Raw genomic sequence first — 19,657 nt, 5'->3', positions numbered from 1 at the left:
GAGGCCAGCTATGAGGTGGTGGGGTAGAGGCCAGCTACGAGGTGGTGGGGTAGAGGCCAGCTATGAGGTGGAGGGGTATAGGCCAGTTTTGGGGTTTATTCCAGCAACCATATTAGACCATTTTGGAAAATTTAAGGGTACAAAGTACATGAAAGCATGCAAAGATTAACCAGCTAGGTTGGATTTAGCGAGAGGAGCATTAGCATATTTATGTGGCACGTGGGAGCTTTGTTCTTCGAGCAGGAGTGCAGGTTCTGCTCAGAAAGCCTGCATGGTTGGTTATTTTCTACAGCAGTCTACCTCCTCTGAACTTTTTTGTATAATTATTAACCAAAAAACAGAGCTATGCCATTCCCCCCCTCACCCTTCAACAATAACCTTTGAGTATCAGATCACATTGCCCCCTAGTGGTTAATGTTTGCTTATGCAACTCGTTTCATTGGGTACGTGATTACCGCCCCCCCATGTAATGACAATTGGAGACAGTTGAAAGTAAATGTGAAGACTCACGCACTCACAGGAACAATTATTCCCCGGAGTGTCTTTTTGAAGTGGCGCTGATTATTAGCAAGGCAAATACAAATCTCCAGCCAGGCTGAGAACAGGACTGACAGGGGGAAAAACTTCAGCGCCAGGAAACTGTGAAACATGAAAAGGGCAAAGGCAGATAAATGGAATGGAACGGAACGGCGGCCCTTTGATCTGCGCAAACAAAGCCATTTATTTTCTTAGTCTATTTTGCAACATGAGATAAAAATCATCCTTACATTTGATGGCCTGGAAACAAATGTCAGACCGGGGGCCCGCAGGAGCGTATCGGCTGTGTCATCTCAAAGTCATGTGCAAATGCGGAGATCACAGGAACGCTTATGGAGCCGAGAGCAGCGGCAGGCGCGGTGCGGTGTCCGCGTTAGCGGCAGGCGCGGTGCGGTGTCCGCGTTAGCGGCAGGCGCGGTGCGGTGTCCGCGCAGCGCCGTGTGTTTTATTCTCTGGCAGAGGGCAGTAAATGTTGACACTGGTTTGTGTTTGCACTTGCACCCGTGTGTGTGTGTGTGTGTGTGTGTGACAGAGATAGTGCCGGGGGGGGGCAGGTTTGCTGGAGTGGAGGATCCAGCGGCCATGATTCATCAGAGCCATGATGACATCAATAACGGCCAAAGAAAGGGACCCGACTCGGTCCAGAACAAACTACCTCTCCCCATCCATCACGGCAACGCACAATATTAAACGCGGTGACTGGCTCATTTAGGCAGCTGATTTGCTGGTGCCGACTGCAGGACTTTGTAGAATATTAAGACAAAACACCGCAAGGGCATATTGACTTTGGTTGTCCTCAGAGCCACAGAGGCAGAAGCGGGGTGGGGGGGGCTTGACAGATGCTCTGTCCTCTCGGTGCTTTCAGAAGCGCGGCGGACGGTTGTCGAAGTTCTGAGCAATGGGTAGACTTTTAAAAGCAAATCTATCTCTTTTGTTTTCTGCCTGGCTTTTTCTGTTTTTTAGACAGAAGACATCTGTTCTCAAGCAGTGCTGCGGCGGGACGTTTGCTGCGACTGGCTCTGAGTTATGCTGATGAGCAGGAATGTTTGGCCTCATTAGATTCAAGATGTTAGTGTGCTGTTTAACTGCACGAGCCGGGCCCCCGGTGAATGGGAGTTTCGCTGGCGAAGCCGACCCGCTCCGTGCGGCTCTTCGCAGCTGTGGTTGCGTTACATCACAAATGAGGTCCCTAATTGGGCGTTGGTCATCTACCCGTGCCTCAGACTGGTGGTTCTGGTAAGCTCAGCAGTACCCAGAGGGCCCAGGCGCGGCTGTTGTTATTGATGTTGGTAATGAGCCAAGAAGAAGTTTGTTTTTTTGACAAAGTCATGCATTAAACAAATGCTTTGAAGTTGTTTTGACAGACAAGGGATTTGCTCATGGTAATGGCAAGTATTAACTTGAAGGTTTATGTATGTGCACGTGTGCATTTATGTGTTTGCATCTATGTGGAGCGCCTATGAGTGTGTGGGTGAGTATGTGAGTAAGCTTGTGGATGAGTGTCTTCCTTGTAAGGTGTGTGAGTGTGCGTGTAACCAGTATTACCAGCAGTTTGCCTGATTGTTAATGGTGAGTTGGTCAGTCCCCTGTGATGTTGCTGGTGGGCTCAGAGGTGCGTGCGTTGTACACCGCAGGTACTTTGATTCTGTGGACATCTGCAAGATCCACTCGGACTGGCAAGAGGTGCGTCTGCAGGGCTCCTTCCCGAGCCGGGCCAGCGGCCCCGTGACGGTGACGGCACTGACGGTGCTGGAGAGGACGGCGCTAGAGTTCGCCCTCTTCCAGGAGGGCAGCAGGTACAGGTTCGGCCCCCCCGCTCCGCCTCCCCCGCTGCAGTGCAGCCTGTACCCTCTGTGGCTGGGAAACCCATCTCTATGTGGCGTTTCTCTGTATCCCAGGCGCTCCGACACGGCTGATAGCCACCTTCTGGATCTGTGCATCATGGTGTTCCGGGCGTCCTTCGGCAGCGGGAACAAGCTGACGCTGGGCCGGCTGCTGTCCCACAGCAAGCGTGCCGTCAAGAAGTTTGTGGGCTGCGACGTGATGCTGGAGCCGGGGGAGTACGCCGTGGTGTGCTGCGCCTTCAACCACTGGCAGATGAACGTGTCTGGAGGACCCCTCACCCCTGGTAAGGCGCATACACACACACGCACTCACAAACACACACACACACACACACACACACACACACACTCAAACAGCATTCACTTTAAATAACATACTACCCATTTCCATAGATATTATGTCATATCCTATACTGTATGTCATGTTAATAATGAATAGTTAGAGTGGGTGGGTTTTGAGCAGATTCATTATGGATGTTACCATGTCAGTTTTAAAGAATTCCTTTAACTCTTCAAATGTAATGTAAGTAGTAAAATGTAAGCCTGGGGAGAGTCTTTGGATCAGAAGTACAGTTGTTGCAGTATGGATGAAGTCTTTACCATCTCCCCCTCCACTTGCAGTGTCCAGTCCCACCAGCAGTGGGCGCCCCAGCCAGGACTTCCCCGGGTACATCCTGGCAATCTACAGCTCCCGGCAGGTGATGGTGGAGCAGGTGGAGGCCACGGCAACCACCTTGGCTGACGCCATCATCCTGCTGACAGAGAACAAGGGCGAGCGACACGAGGTGAGGGCCTGGGAAAAGGGGTTATATTTACACGTTGAGAGACGACCACAGGCCTCCGGCTGACCTGATACTCTTCATCTCCCCCTGCAGGGCCGCGAGGGAATGACGTGTTACTACCTGACGCACGGGTGGGCGGGGCTCATCGTAGTGGTGGAGAACCGCCACCCCAAGTACTACCTCCACGTGTCGTGCGACTGCACGGACAGCTTCAACGTGGTGTCCACGCGGGGCAGCCTGAAGACCATCGACAGTGTCCCACCCTTGCACAGGTGCTGTACGCAGGGGTCAGGGGTCAGGGGGCATTTAGTTTATTTTGCAGTTTCAGAATTGCAAACGGTTACCTTCTCTTTCTGAAGTACAACAGTGGGTGTAGATTCAAGGTGGTGTGAAGTGGTAAATTTTAGCCTCTCCTCAAGAGCAGTCTCTGTACAGTACCAGTGAAAAGTTTGGATACACCTGCTCACAGAAGGGTTTTTCTATATTTTTCTATGTTATACATTTTGGAATAATAGTAAAGACATTTCGACAAGTCGAACAAATCAATCTTATATTTTAGATTCTTAAATTCTTATATTTTAGCCTAAAAATTTGAAAATAGATTTGTACATAGGTATCAACTTCACTATTGATATTTGTCTAACGAATATCAAGGATTTAAGCATGTCTTTAGATCAGAATGTCTTTGAATGCAGGTTTGCCGTTATCTTAATCAGATGTGTCCAAACTTTAGACTGGTACTGTATAATATACTTGAGGTACAGCTCTTAAAACTTTTACAGTTCCCCCTGAGCTATGATTTTTGTCTCACTTGGGTGGAGGGGCTATTTGTGTACCACGCCTTTTCTTGCCATTGAGGCTGCAGCAGTGCTCGTTGCTCCTGTAAGACCCCGGCTGACCCGGGCCTCGTGCTCTCTCCCCCCGCAGGCAGGTGCTGGTGGTGCTGTCCCAGCTGGAGGGCAATGCCGGCTTCTCCATCACCCACCGGCTGGCGCACCGCAAGGCAGCGCAGGCCTCGCTGGGGGACTGGACGCCCACCAAGGCCACCCACAGCCCCTCGCTCACGCCCGACACCGACGGGCTGCACCGGCCACGGCCTCTATGACGACGGCCTTCCCCCCGCGGGAGGAGGAGGAGGAGCGCGGACGCGCCCGCTCGGCCCTCCCCCCCGTGGTGCTGCGGGAGGGCCCTGTGCCTGAGAGACTACGTGGAGAAGAGGGGAGGAAACGGCGGCACTGCTGGAACTCCTCTTTAGGTTTTTAAATAAATTTGCCCTGCCAAATATTTTTGGTTCCTGTTGCACTTGTGCTGTTTCTGACCTGCTGAGAGCTGCGTTCTGGTCGGAGGCCTACGCCTCTGGGCAGAGGCAGGTTAAAAGATTGATGAAGCGGATTGGGCCTCTCGGGCCGGCACCCTGATGGAAACCGGGGGCTAGGGGTACGGTATCTGACCCTCCCGGCTGTGGGAGAGTCCCATCCCATCACAGCCTGCCATGCTGGAAGCAGAAGGAGCCCCCGCTGACCGTGCTGAACCTACTGAGCCAATCCTCCCCTAGTGCTGCAGCTGTGGCCCCGGACAGACACACCCACGCGGCCCTGCGAGAGGGAGGGGGCGGGACTCGCCACCAGCCTCTGCCAGCCTACTGCACCTCCGGAGCTGCATGTCGCCAGGCGGGAGTTTCCGCCTGCGGGGATGGGGGTCCACCATAGGTCTGTCCCTCACGGTACTTGGAGCCAAACCAGCGTGATCACGGACTTGTGACTGTCGTTGTGTTTTTTGGTCGGACATGTTGTCATTGTCGTTTTTTTACAACCACTTTTGCTGTTCATGTGTTTGCGTTTCTGTTGAAATCATGAGGTACTCCTCTCCCAGGGTCCTTTTCCTCAGGTTCACCAGCTTCCCTGCATTGCACATCCCTGCTGTAAGCCCCCCAACCCACTCGTATTTTGTCCCTTATATGTGCCAGTGACACGTGACCTGCACTGCAGACATAGTGGTGACCCTGCCGAATTTGTACGCACAAGTGTTTCTGGAGCCGATTGTGGGATTTTGCACTTGGTGTTGCGGTACACACAGTACAATGGTACGACACAGAGGTATGCCTCTCCGGCCTGCGTAGACGCTGTTCGCTGCTCCTCTGTTCGCTGAAGTTTTCCTGGTTTGTCTCCTCGCTTCTCTTTCTGCAGCGTAATCACCGAGTGACAGTTAATGTCCTGAGAAGCCACTCACCTGCTGCTTGCATCAGATGTCGCTGAGTGAGTCTGTGACAGCTGCTGTCGTCTCTGCTGCAGGGGCCCTTCCTGCCGAGCCGTTTCTCAATTGCTACGAGATGATTGCAAGTCAGGCTTTCGAATTTAGGCTGTCAGATAAGTGCAGAAAGCTAAATAGAAGGAGAGAAAAGATAAATTTTGAAAATCCTGACACGTCCGCCAGGAGCAGGTGAAATCTCCCAGCTCGAGTCTTTTCATTTTAATCTGCTCTTACAGTAAGAGGGCCTCATTTCTGAAGGTTCTTTTGAAGTGAATGTATTACCATGACACAAAAGCCCCTCCCCTCCCCTCCCCCAGCATTTTTCCTTCACAAACCAAGCCATGGAGTCGATTTGTGTGTTACGGTGTCTTCTGGCAGCTCCCGTAAATGAATCCCATGCCGGTGAGAGAACAATGAGAGTACTTGAAGTGTTGACAAGTCTTTGTCTTGTGTGTGTTTTTCGCTGCTCTTTTACTTTACCCCAAGGGCCGTAAGCAGTTGTTACTGCAAGGAATCGGATTCCATCAGTCAGCCCTCCTTCCCCCCTGAGACTCTGAGGGTACTCCTACCACCCCCCCCCCCCAGTCAGCAGGAGGAACAGGAAGGCAAGCCGCCGAGCCGTCAGCCTGGAAACCACCGCTCTTATCATGGTTATCGATGTCTCCAAGGCTCCCTCGCGCCATCGCACAGATCCTCAGACATGAAGGAACAGCAGGCGTTTTCACGAGGATCCGGCGCCGGGGGTTTGCTTGTTTCTGAGGTGTGAGGATTGCGCTGCCGTAGAGCTGTCACACAGGACCCTGAGGGGCACCTGATGGGCCCTGAGGGGCACCTGTTCGGCCCTGCACTCACTCCAGCCGCCATTGGCTTGCTGGACCTCATCACCCATCAGGATTCTGATCCTGGTCACGGTCTGCACTCCGATTCCAACAGTGACAGATGATGTGCCCGGCCTTTCTGAGCTTTAAGAGGGCACGAATGCACAGAGGAATCGAGGGGTTGTGCGATTACGCAGGCGAGAAAATGAGATTCAGGTTGAGACTGAATGAGACTGCAGGTTTTTGCAGTCAAAGGACATGGAGAGGGTGTGATGCCCGCTCACAGCGCAGCTCACGGGACGAGAGGCCGTGTTTTCACAGCTGTGCAGGGCGGCTCCCTCCCCCCTCCCCCTCACCCCCCTCAGCCCGCAGGTGCCTGCTGCCCACATGCAGCAAAGCAAGGGCAATAGAAGAGCCACCCTGCCTAGGCGTCTCAGCAGCCTTTTCATTCAAGCGCCAATGCGTTTCGCTCGGGGCAGACAACTGCAAACTGCAGTGGCCAGAGCTTTCTCGGCTCTGACGCAAATAGCACGTGCAATCCCTTGGAGACAGATTGATGTTTGGAATTGTCAGCACTCCCCAAGCAGTATGTAACGCTGTCTAGATTGGGTGAGAGCAGTGGAGCACTCTGGAGCCTGGTTTTCCGTTCAGTTGGTAATAAGAGGAATACACTGGCAGGAATTGGTAGGAGAACATAAGCTAATACTCTTTATCATGAATAATATGTGCTCATGCTGAGAGCACAATGTATCGGTAAGACAGTTGTTGGGAAGGTGATGGTTATGGTCATGAAGGCGGGGTGAATCTCTGTATCATGTTGCTAGTGGCGCTTTCACATGCTGGATTAGCGAATCTGAAAAGTGTGGAATTGTGGGTGTTCAGTCTCTTAGAAAACTAGACCCACTCCACATGCTCCGGTTAGGACAGCGGGCATTCATTCAGTTGGTACAAAAAACTCGAAAGCTGGATGTAAAGTGCAAAGTATGTGGGAGGCACAAAACCACGATTCCCTTTTTCAAGTCCTGTTCAATTTATTTTCATATAGACTTGACCTTGAGTGCAGGTCTGTTGGAAGGCAGTTGGCCACAAAAAATGATTCAATTGATTTTTTTTAAAAGTTGTTCCAAGCTGAAATTCCTGAGGCTCTACTTAAACTTGAATGAATGACCTTGGTCATTGTGCTGTTTCTGTCTCTGCTTTCAAGCAAATTATGGTTCAGTCCCTGTGGAATGTGCTGCTTTGTGACTCCCGTTGTCTGTTATTTATTTAAACTGTATAGTCTGAATACAAGAGAAGAGCACAAAAGTTTGCTGTTTTAAGCTTTTTGTAGGTTAAAGGCTGTATAAAGAGGTGATTCGGAGTGTGTGGGATGTCTGCGTTAGCAAAACTAATACGTTTGACTAGGAGGGAATCTGCACTGGGAGACCTGGGGAATCAAGTCTTGACAAGATAACAACACAGTCTGTGTTGAGCACTGTGATTGTACTTTTCTTTCTGAAACCTGTTGTCTTTATTTCCCTTCTTGTGTCACTTTTTTTTGTCCTTGTCTTGTGAATCATCTCTTAAGTAAAGAAGCCTGAGAACTGTCCCTGTGTCGGAAGGAGTGGTGCCCTCTGATGTTCAGGAGAGGGTCTGGCTGGAGGTGTGGTGACTGTGCCTCACTGTATGACCGCTGATATCAGCCTCCTTTCCTCTACTTGTAAATTGTACAGATACCCACGCTTAACCTTTGCCAAGCTGTGAATAGTTTTATCCTGTAAAAAAAAGAGAAAAAAAACCCAAGCATACAATGTAACAAAATAAAATGCAAAAATAGAACACTATTGGGCAGGAATGTGATATAAGGAATATTTTATCAATTTTAGAAGAAAAAATATGTATGAAATATGTATGTATGGTTAGTTTGCAATCTCAGGTTCTGATGGACCAAATAAAGTTTTGTTTTTTTTAATATATGCAAGCTTTGGTTTCTTTTAATGGGTGCATAACTAAATCCACTCCTTAAATTTGGACATGTTGTTACAGCTGTTGTCCACAAGAGGGTTCTTTTAACCACTGATCCTACTAGAGAGCAGTGCCATACTGACTGCATCAGGGATGGGGAGGGGGGAAACCCTGATGACCAGCAGTGAAAAGTTCATATGTCAAACCCCTCATTGCTTCACCCAAAATCTGTCCCACCCCAAGCTTCTGGAATCCTCAGGAGGGGTGGTGCCTGTGTATGTACAGCCCTCAAATGGGGATTGGAGCAGGATAGTCCTCAGCTGCATCTGGGGTATTGCAACACTGACCTGAGTAGCTGTCAATCACCCACTCATCTAATCCTGCCACACAGAGGGGTAGGGATATGCTCAGAACTGAGGCTCCTGGCCTGGGTCATTCCTATCAACGAAATCTGAAAGGTAGGAATCTTGCCTTTTCTAATAACTTCTCAAACAAGTGCCGTTATGTTACTTAAGTGCATATTTCTGTTGTGGCACTCTTTAACTAACTTTGTAATATGCAGAGAAAATGGACTACTTCATTCCATTATATGGGCAATTTGGCTCACAATTTTGTTGCTGCCTTGCTCTCTGCAGCAATTCCCAGTTAAGTAGACAGTAATTTTATACTAAAGGATCAGGGCTGTGTCTTGGGACTTCTCTGCTCAAGGCAGTCTACCCGGCTGAGGGCACTTACAAAGTGAACAGAACTGCTTTATATCTGTAAGAATCAGTAATGTTTCCTGCACAGTAGTAGTATCTGTTCAAAACATAAGTAATTTGGCAAAAAATTGTTTACATGACTGAATTTATGTTCTGTTAGAACTAGTCTGATACGACTTTTTACTTTATGGTTCATTCATAAGCTTTTAAAAAAATAATATATTTCAAGGGCTTGTGGGATTGGGAAGTACAGGTAGAGAATTGGAAAAAAATGTTTGGTGAAATCTTTATTGAAGTGTGCTTACTTTAAAATTTTCTTTTATGAAATTCAAAGGCATTGATTACCTTTTTTAGCTGTATACCTGACACATCTAGTTTTTTTGTGAGATTTCTTGGACAGTTCTCTACCAGGGAGGTATATCCATGCTCATGCTTGCATTTGGTTCTTTTCCATGACACAACTTGAGCTCACTAGCACATCTTGATTTCTCCTTCTTGTGGCTTGTGTACAAACCCTGAGGTCAGAAGATTTATTTGCTCAGGTTTATGTTTCCACATGGTTAAGTAATGTACCACACTGCGCAGTTTATGTGGTGGTCTTTAGGTTGAATTGATGCTGACTTATGTACTTCTGTATGTGATTTTGTGTTTGCAACTTTTTGAGTTTGAGGTACTTGAGCCTAGATCATTGACAGGGGTACAATACTCAGACATGTGGGAACTACTGTTTTTTGGCATATTTTTGATTCTATATTATCTTGACAGCCATTTTAGTCATGCATTAAAAAAACGTCCTGAATGAAACACACTTTAATACAAGTCTCAACAGGAGATTAACTTAGGTTGTTCAGCGGTTTACATCCAGGACAAGGATTTATGACCTTGCATGTTCAGGTCCTCTAGGGGTTTCCTAATGGAGAGTGTATTTCCATTTTAATTCCTGTTGAGTATCTGTTTCATCGAAGCAATGAGTCCTGGCAGGGGAATCTGGAGTGCTCCGTGTCAGTGTGTCTGCTGTCCCTCTGATTTGCTCACAACATTTCTCATTCTCTCTCTGTCTCTTGCTCTATCTATCTATCTATCTATATATCTATCTACCTATCTCTCTGTCTATCTATCTATCTATCTATCTATCTATCTATCTATCTATCTATCTGTCTGCATCCCTGGCTCTCTCTGTGTCTTACTCTCTCTATCTGTCTCTATCTCTATCCCTTGTTTTGTTGCTCTGTCTTTTTGTCTCACACACTTTGCTCCATGGTAGACAGAGGTGGGGGGGGGGGGGTGCCTGCCTGAATGCATTTCTTTTTCTATTCTCTGTCATTGGAAACTAGCAGTCTGAGCTCTTGTGCTTCATACTGTTGTTTCATCCTCTCCCATCCAAAAAGCTGCAATGTTCGCTATTATCTCTGTCGGTCAAGGAGAGGAAGCATCCCTCTGAGCTTAGAGCGTGCCATGCACATCTGACAGAGTCGCTGGAAAGAGACTGCATCAACATTCATCAATTCACTTTGTATAGGGAAAGAGGGCAGAAAACTTTCCAAAGGCAAGAAAGTTCTGTGGCGTATGTTTTAAGAAAAGGGGTTTGACATAATAGCTAACTACCGCATGTCAAGTGGCAAGCTATACAAAGTTTTCAAAAGAGAATGCTGCAGCTTTCAGAACCCTCAGAGTATTGACTCTCCCCTACAGTGTCAAAATCCAGCTGCTTCAAATGGCTGCCCCCTGCCCAGCACTCCCAGAGTCCTTCACCCCTGGGCCAGATGGTGTTTATACAGATCGTGTGGGTTTCTACTCCTTGGACTCCAATGTCCCTGGTCTGTCCAAGGTTATCCTCAACAAGCTTAAAATGAACGACTACTCCGACTACAGGTGGGCCAACTCCCTACTCCCGTAATGGGGGAGTCTCTCTTTTCTGTGTCCAGTATAGTTTTCAATGCTATAAGCTCCTCTAGAGTTCTCTGCCACTGTAAAAATAAGATGTCTTCTCCACCGGGCAATGCATGTATGTTTGTGGTAGACCATACAGTCACGCCAACACCTCACTCTCCCACCAGAGCTGCACTGGAGGGGAAGAGGAAGGGCATCGCCTTCCGCTCCCACAAGGAGATGTTCAAGAACATGGAGGACACCTTCAAGTTCTGCACAGGCTGCAGGAAGCTGCCCAACCACCTCTCAGAGGGCCAAACATTAAAGCGCTGCGTTAAGTAAGTCGTTGGGCAGGAGAGCACAAAGTGCTGTACGATGCCAGTCTTACTGGGTGAAAGTGGGGCAAAATCACAGCTGTAGTAGAAGAAGGTCTACAGTGCTTTTTGGCTTAGTATCTGAAAATGTTATACCCAATAGCATGTCAGCATTTTACTTCCAGAAGAGAAATCAGTTTTCTCTCTGACTTACGAGTTATATAACGGTAGATTTTAAACAATGATCAGTTTACTGTTGAAATTGCTCCTTTTGTTCTAGAATTCCAGCAGCCAACATGCCTAACTTTCCTGCTCATATTACTGGGACTTTGGAAGATTTCCCTTCAGGACATAACCTTTGGACAAAAAAATCACTTGCTGAAGGATAATGCACTATATAAAAATAGTGCATGACTGCATTTCATCCTCTAGATCCCTAAAAACGGAGGCTTAGTTTTAACACTTGTGCATCAAGCCTTTGATCCACGCGCATCCCTAATGTGTTTGGCATGCATTTTTAAATGAAAATGTGTGGCATGTTCATAAGAACAGCGGCTCAGATAAATGTGAACCACATGGCTTCTGTAACGTGATGAAAATGCTGTCATGTGCTGACAGGAGCCAGACTGAACGCCCAAGGGCAGCAGTGCTGTGCATGCCTTCACTCACCTGTGAGAGCATAACGCTGACATAGCTCTCATGCAATGGCAGAGGAATCCAAATTCAACCTCAAAAGAATTAAATAGACTGGCAAAGGCAATATTTGTTCAGTAAGAAAAAAAAAGATCTTTAGTCAGCTACAACATAAAACAAAGCTTATTTATGTTAAATGGTCTTATAATGAGAAAGGATGGACATTTTTGACATAGTATGATATTGGGAAATCCAAAAATTACATGAGGTAATTTCACAGAAGGCAATTTTTTTAAAAGTGTTTATTTGGCTTCAGGGGTTGAGATCTTTCCAGCTCAGATTACTCCCAAAACAGACAGCAGTTAAGCCTAGTCATTGGGTGAGAATGGCATCTCCATAGTCGCAGCATTCAGCCACATTAAATCTCTCAGCCCATCTTGGCAGGGGAGCAGAATTAAGGGGAGATTGTCTGCTGTTTGTCATCTCTGAAAGATGGTTGTATTTTTAGCTATATAATCTGTGTTGGAAATATATACCCAGTGGGAGCTCCCATCTGTTTTGGCTTGACATCTACAGTTTGTGCTCTATTGCCTGTTCAATATGAGTCAATTGCTTATTTTATCCAAATATTAATATAAATACCATATAGTGATTTTGTGTTTTAACTGATGAACGAGGTTGCTGACACGATTTCACATTAATCAACTGGGCAGTTATGATTGTTTTTACTTGAATATCAGGTATGGACCGAGATCCTGCTTAGTGCCCTGCATAGGGATGCCCTCCCATTCTAATGTAGCAGTGAAGGATAGCGTCTAAAAACTCTGCATTTAAAGTAAGTTCAGTCATGGTAGTTTCCACACAGGACTTGCTTATTCTTGCTGTTTCCACTAAAGCCAATTTAATTGGTCCCATTCTTCACTGTCGGAATATTTGTGAAGTTGAGACAAACCAGGCATGACTGGCCTCTGTGTCTGGCACTGAGGGGTACAGTTAGCTCTGAGGGGAGGTGGCAATGGCCCTTTGGTGGCATCGTGACCTCTTTCAGCCTCCTCTCCTCCTGTTTGTTCATCTTATCTAAGTAAACCCTCTCTGCCTCCCTCTCATACTCTCCCCTCCTTGTCCATCTTCCTCTGCTCCAGACCTCACAGCTGCCTCTGTCACTCCATACAAGGAGGCTACAGCAGGGCCCTAATCTGTGAGAGCGTGGACAGACTGGTGACACTTCACACCACAGCACTGTAAACTATCCCACTGAGGTGCTGTGCTGCTGGTATCCATTGCTAATATGCTGCCATGCAGCTGTTCATTAGCCCCCCTCCTTTAAAAGCGTTAAGCTAAATTTTTGTTTTTGTTATGTCAGACAAAACATTAATTTCCTAAAAGTTTTTATTTTTTTCTTAGAAGTTCACGGTGCTCTGAGCTGGGGTGGGGTGGGGGGGGGGGGGTGCTGTGGTCTCCCATATCAAGTGCCCCCCAGGTTCCACTGCTTGTCATGTCTTCCTCATGAGATCATGCAGTGTGACTCAGATGGTCTCACAGGAGCCAGAAATGCCAAAGGAAGGGCACATTTTACAACCCTGGGGGGATAAGCTGCAGTTCTGCCTCCAACACACTGCTAGACACTGTAGCCATGCAAAAGAATTCATGCCATGTTGTTATAAACCATAAAGACCTCCCACATACTTGCTATGGTTGTATATATTTATGATGTATGGGCCGATAAAGCAGCTATGCTATCTGTTGTCCTTGCTCATATAAATGGTCACAGAAAGTAAAGTGTAGTTTGACCCTGAGAAGCACTTTCTCGGCCACCACGTGGTCACATTTAATGAATAGCTGTGGTACCACATGCTTACCACTGAGTCTCAGGTCACTATTGTTTTTATTGACTTTCTCTCTCCCAGGTGTCTGAATGTGTATTACTGCAGTAAGGAGTGCCAGAAGGAGGACTGGCCACAGCATAAGAGGTTCTGTAAGAAGCTGCGCCTGGTGGCCATTGACAGACTTGTGGAGTGGCTGGTGTTTACAGGTGAGAGCCAGGAGAGGGAGGGAGAGAGCAATTGCCTAATAATAGACATATGGAGATAATAAAGGTCCCATCACTTTTGCATCAAAAAGGAGTACTTCCAGCTGGTGCAACCCACCGCTGGTCCTCAAGCTTATGCCATAAGATTATAAAAATACCAAGAGGAAAGGACCTCATAGTTCTGTAGATTCAAAAGTAATCTTTGCAATGTTTAAAGCGAGTTAATTTTGTGAATAGAGCAAAGTGATTTTGCTTCAAGCCAAAGCCAAGTTAACACATTTGTGGTAACGGTACTAGAACATCATACATGAGATCATTTTAAAGTCTCCCTCTCATTTTCCACACTTCTCCAATAGGAGACCTCCCCTTCCCCACAGAGCAGTGGTCTCGCCCTGCAGCTGAAGTGAAGGGCTGGGAAGACTGGCTCTCCATGCAGGGAGATCTAAGCCCACGTCTGGATACTATCTTGTCTGGGCGAAACATGGGAGACCTGTGGGCCAATGCTTGCAGGCCCCGCCCAGAAGATGCTGACCTTCGGGAGTCAGTATGGAGGGTAGCAAGCGAGTTTCTGTCCAGGCCCCTCACCCTGGGCCTGGGGCTGCGTATTTTTGGCTTGGACCCCTACTCCCGGCCCCTCACCATCCACCTGGCCGGAGCATCCCACAGTGAGACCATGGGGGCCCGACTCACAGACATGGACGAGCTGACCCGCATGTTCCCTGGCCACCAGGGCCTGGAGGTGGTGATGATTGGGCCAGAGGTGGTGGAGGGACCCATTTTGAGGCCCCCTCTGAGGGCCTTTGGGCCCCGTGGGAGAGTCTTCATCAGTGCCTACAAGGGCCTCTACCACCAATTTTGGGAGGAGCTTGTGGAGACAAAGGAAGCGGCCAGGCCTGACCTCGTTGTGGGATTCCATCCAGGTAGTAAATCTAAGCTTCCTTAGATATCGTATTCTATTAATGTGGTTCCTTGACTCCTTAGAATATGTTGTATATGAGTTTCCCACTTGTCCTTTGCTATTGACTCACATGACCGTTAAAATGTAGCAACGCAGACATGGTCATTTCAATAATATGTACAGAGTGAAAGAGGGTAGGCTTCAGTGATATCTGTTACCCAGCCAGGGACATTTTTTGTTTGTTGGCTGGTTTATTATTTTAGATTGGCACATGTTATGCACAGCTTTAGGGTCCACATGTCAGCACTTTAACCGAAGACTCAGTTTAACTGAGCACTCACACAAACTAAAGACCCGCTGATACTTGCTTCATATCCATAAGCTGCAGTCAGTAACTGTCTTTAAAAGGCAATGTGTTGGCTTTAAAAGCGTTTCTGTGCTCCCCCCTCATGACCCCACCAACCAACAAACCAACCCTCTCAGGTTGTAATTCACTGCAGCAGGAATCCGTGTGTGTGCCAGACTTTTATTGGCTATCTATGTGATTCATGGCAGCAGCTGGAGCCTCCTGGCGCTGAACCTTGAGCTCAGCATGCCTCGCTCCAGCTCCCCTTGGTCGGTGGATCCCAGTCTCCTGGGCACCCATTGTATTAGTGCATCTGTGCCCTCTGGCCCAGCACAACCTCCTCTCCACAGGCGCTAATGAAGGGTGGAAGCTGTTAAGAGGGTGAAAATATTGCATGTGTGTTATCACGTCAGTGGCGCGGTGAGCTGTGCCGTGGCAGCAGTTACAGTGGCCAGCCCTCACCTATTGGAAGCTCCTCTGTAAGGTTTAACACTTTCCCCTTTTTAGTTCATATATGATCTCTGTACTCGTCTGCTATGGAGTTGTGCCCTGCACCACTGATCGGGTTCTCTCCCTATCCACTCTGGTTGCCCTAGTCTTGAATTTGTCATCTGATTACTATAAGGCCATCGTTTCAAGCCAGAGATTGATCCAGAAATCACACATCATCAAATCAGGACCTGCTGTTTCAGCTGGCCATACACTCTCTAGTACATCGACCCCTTCTTTGGAAGGGCTTCCAACGTGGTTTTTATCATTGGATCTGCTACAGCTGGCGTCTGTATATGGGCACTCACACTGGCACTCCCTTTGCCAGTAACTTCTGCATTTTATCACACTTCCCGCCAGAGCTGTGGAGCACAGCCTTTCATCTGCTCAATTTCCATTGCTTTGGTTACCATTGTGTGCCAAGCTAAATATACAGGTGATACCTCATCCTCAGTGTGCCAAATGACCAACTCCAAGCCTGGCACCTGGCTTTATTTCAGCAGCATATTGGTGGGCACGGATTAGCCAAGGGAGACAGTTTGACTCTATGACCTGAGACTCAGTGATGTCTGGGACAGCAGATGGAAATGTATATAAAGCCTCACTTAACCCTGTGATTCTCGAGGGAAGGCACACACACGCGGCACACATTTTTTCTCTAACACCCTGGACCCATTAATTAACATCTATGAGGTCAGATTTGGCACTCCAACTCTTTTTCCCAGCCATTGAAAGTAGTCTTTCTGATATTAGCTTTGATTATGTCCTGTGCTGTAAAATCCTACCCTGTTTACTGAGTGCAAATTAACATTGATATGACCTGTCTATTTAAGTCCCTTGGTATATTTACCCATAATGAGACTTCTCATCATGCAATATCTGCACAATTGCACCTGAATGGCAATGATCATGAAACTTTTCAAAGTGAGTTAAAATTGGCTCCTGTAAGAGAAGTATTTCTGGTTGAGTCATTCACAGTCATTTGTAATTTGACTCTTGGTATTTCTCTATGAATTGCACAACTTCACTGTCCCTGACCCCAGGTCTGTGTTCTCTATACACCAAAGATGGATAAAGGGAGAATGCCCTCATGTGGATCCACTGTAGTACCCCATGGGTGATTCTCCGAATTGTTGCTTTTATTGCTAACAATGCTAAGGCCACTTTCAGGTGGCTTCAGAAAATGTAGGAAGCAGGGCTATCACAGCTAGCATCTTTCAGTTCCACAGAGAGAGACAGGGACAGGTGGGGGCTGGGGAGCAGGGTGTTTCACATGGCCTATAGTCCCAGGCCTTATCTGCAGTATGTTTGACTGGACCTTTGCAGTGGTGGAACTGCATAGGGAGACCTCCCTGAGCCCCACCACAGTATGAGCTTTTATTAGTGTTATATTGTGTTCGTTACTATTATTGCTATTGCTTCAAGATGTTGTAATTTCTATGGATTAAATGCGTCTTGTTTTTGGATAGTGCGGCCTTTGACCTCTCAAATCAAAACCCAAGACAGCTAAGCATGGTGACAGGTCAGCCTAAATTTTATGAACAACTAGAGATTATGGATTCCCATAAACATAAAAAATTCACCTTCCAAGTCAAAATCTTTCTTTACCAAAATGCCTTATTAAAATGAGCAGCAAGCAGTGTATGCCAAAGTAAAATATGACAGCTGTTATGACAATAATGTTATTTTAGTATTGTTATTATCTTATATTAATCTTGTGGCCATTTTGAGCCTGCACAGGTATCCTCAGGCAATCATAAACAACATTTGCTCCAGGAGAAACTTTCTTTACACCTAAATGTATTAACTGTATTTAATTGTAATTAATGATTCATTTTTTGTCAACATCACCCAAAATCTCCCCATTCTCTTTATGTCATCATTTATGTCATAATTACATCATCATCATCATGGCTTGATTTTAATTATCAGTCTAATTTATCATATAACCATCTTCTTTTTAAATAATTATCTTCATTCCTCACTCTCTTTGTCTTAACACCATCAGCATCAGTCTTCCACATCTCCTTTATTATCAAATCCATTGTCTTTCTGATATTTTTCTTTGTCATGATCCGTCACCTCACTACTGACTATCATTACCACTGTCTTCTTTGCCTACAAAGGCTTCATTGAAAAATTTTGTTTTCATTCAGATTTTTTAAAAAAACCTTGGTGCAACCCTTAATAATCACCTCTATTCCCTTCCTATTTGATCAATACAAATTTGTTTTCCAATCCAATATATTAATGGCATCTGATCATCTTCTATGCATGCTGAAAGCAAATGTCGATATAAATATTGTGCTATTGTACTTACACATTTATATGAACAATATTCAGGATTAAGTTCAGCTTTGAACTAATCATATGAGCATATTTAATTTTTCAAAAATCATTAAAATTGTGCTTATGATAGCCAGACCATAAGGAGTTTGATTGCATTTAATGGTTAGGACTGGTGTATTTATTGAAAAATTCTGTTCTGACTTTTGCTATGTGCTGTTTTGTGAGGAATTTTACTCATATCAGTAAAATGCACCTTCAGAAAATTTAATATGATTAAACACAATTGGTTTACAATTGGAAGGTACAATTAATACATATCTGTTCAAAAGCATCACAGTGTCCTTTGAAAGTTCTGGCTTGGAGTATTTCTGTTTTGGCCCCAGGGAATAGCCATCTTATCATGTGACTCATGCTGTGTTGCAGGGTTTCATGCCACCCAGGGTCTGGGAGAAGGCTGGCTCCCCACCCTGCTGCTCCTGCGAGATTACGACATCCCCTCATTCTTCACTATGTTCAAGTAAGTGGTTTCAACCAAGCAGTGGCTCATATAAAGTTTGAAAGACTGCATCTTTTTTTTTGATAAACTACAGATGATCCTTAGGGCAGCAGTGTAGCGTAGTGGTAAGGAGGAGGATTCATAACTGAAAGGTTGCTGGTTCGATTCCCCACTGGAGCACTGCTCCTGTACCCTTAACCAAGGTACTTAACCCAGAATTGCCTCAGTAAACGTCCAGCTGTATAAATGGATAACATGAAAAAATGTAACCTATGTAAGTTGCTCTGGATATGAGTGTTTACTAAATGACATTACTACAATGATCTTTAAAGAGGCAGATGTATGCTGTAGCCATCCCAGACTCTGCATGAAATCATTATGTCTCATGGTGTCTTAATGCTTCAAGAGTATTTTGAGGTCAGGAGTCATGTCTAGGTTTCAGCTTTTGCACCCTATACTACCTTTGTGACATGTACATGGATCCAGCACACACAGGGAATGTAAAGAATAAATGTGCTCAATTATAGTTTTATGTCTTGATACATTTCATTCATATAAACGCAATCATTGGGCATAACTTATGTTACCAGTTTTGACAAGCTGCAGTTTCAACCCCCTTTTCCCTAGAATTGTCAGGGAACCTTGTATCCTTTCGTATCACTGGTTTGCTCTTTGCAAACATTACTGATTGTTGACACATAATTATACCTCCACAAAAAATACTCAGATGTCCCATTTAATAGCACTAATATATGTGTGGGTCTGCGTCTGTGTGTGTCTGCGGTTGTCTGTGTGTGTGCACCTCCACAGTGAGCAGGAGCTGAACTACTCCCTGCAGATTCTTACAGAGCTGGAAATGCATATCAGAGGAACTGGACCTAACCCCTTTGCATCACTGAAACCAGAACAGGTCCAGTCCTGTCCAAACAAAACTCCAGTCTGCTGCAACTCCCACTACCTCTGCTTCAAGGGGCTACTGGAGCGGGTGGAGGAGCTGCAGGAAGAGTAAGAGTAGGGCTTAAAGCTCCCATTAAAGCTTTTATTGAAGATGTGGCCAAAGCAGTCATGGTACTTTCCTTTACTGGATTGAAAACATCTAACAATGTCTACAAAAAGTCTACATCTAGAACTATATAGATAAATTTCTGTCCAGATTATACTGAATTCACTGGTCAATATAGCTAATATCTAATTTATGATAATTAATCTGCAAAATGAATGTTCATGTCAGCTATCACATTCCTGCCACACCTTTTTTCACCAATTTACATTTTTAATGTACTTCCTGGGTACTACTCATATTTGTCAATGATGACATTTCAGAGGGACTGAAATAATGTTTCTGTGCTTTACATGGATGCTTGTGATTTCTTCATTTCCTATATGACTAAATTCTTCACCTACTAGCCAGAAAAATA

At 46.0% G+C, this 19,657-nt stretch overlaps 2 protein-coding genes across 3 annotated transcripts in view; both read left to right on the top strand.

Moving 5' to 3' along the window:
* capn15 (calpain 15) overlaps positions 1 to 8,008 on the top strand; it is a 58,698-nt gene extending 50,690 nt beyond the window's left edge. For both annotated transcript variants that reach the window (XM_036528709.1, XM_036528701.1), the window contains exons 8-12: positions 2,172 to 2,333; positions 2,436 to 2,665; positions 3,003 to 3,166; positions 3,257 to 3,435; positions 4,091 to 8,008. In XM_036528709.1, coding sequence (XP_036384602.1) covers positions 2,172 to 2,333; positions 2,436 to 2,665; positions 3,003 to 3,166; positions 3,257 to 3,435; positions 4,091 to 4,268 — 913 coding nt within the window. In that variant the 3' untranslated portion in view covers positions 4,269 to 8,008. The remainder of the gene's footprint in view (positions 1 to 2,171; positions 2,334 to 2,435; positions 2,666 to 3,002; positions 3,167 to 3,256; positions 3,436 to 4,090) is intronic.
* A 499-nt stretch (positions 8,009 to 8,507) lies between these two features.
* LOC118787623 (putative protein MSS51 homolog, mitochondrial) lies at positions 8,508 to 19,343 on the top strand. Its single transcript, XM_036543154.1, has 7 exons — positions 8,508 to 8,633; positions 10,569 to 10,748; positions 10,934 to 11,083; positions 13,600 to 13,724; positions 14,078 to 14,641; positions 18,167 to 18,260; positions 19,050 to 19,343. The coding sequence occupies exons 2-7, from the start codon at positions 10,591 to 10,593 to the stop codon at positions 19,246 to 19,248; spliced, it is 1,290 nt and encodes a 429-aa protein (XP_036399047.1). The 5' UTR covers positions 8,508 to 8,633; positions 10,569 to 10,590; the 3' UTR covers positions 19,249 to 19,343.
* Positions 19,344 to 19,657: the final 314 nt, after the last annotated feature.

This window comes from Megalops cyprinoides, chromosome 1 (genome assembly GCF_013368585.1).
Source record: "Megalops cyprinoides isolate fMegCyp1 chromosome 1, fMegCyp1.pri, whole genome shotgun sequence".
Lineage (NCBI taxonomy): Eukaryota > Metazoa > Chordata > Actinopteri > Elopiformes > Megalopidae > Megalops > Megalops cyprinoides.
Note: the sequence above shows the minus strand (reverse complement) of the source record. Positions and strands in the feature narration are given on the sequence as shown.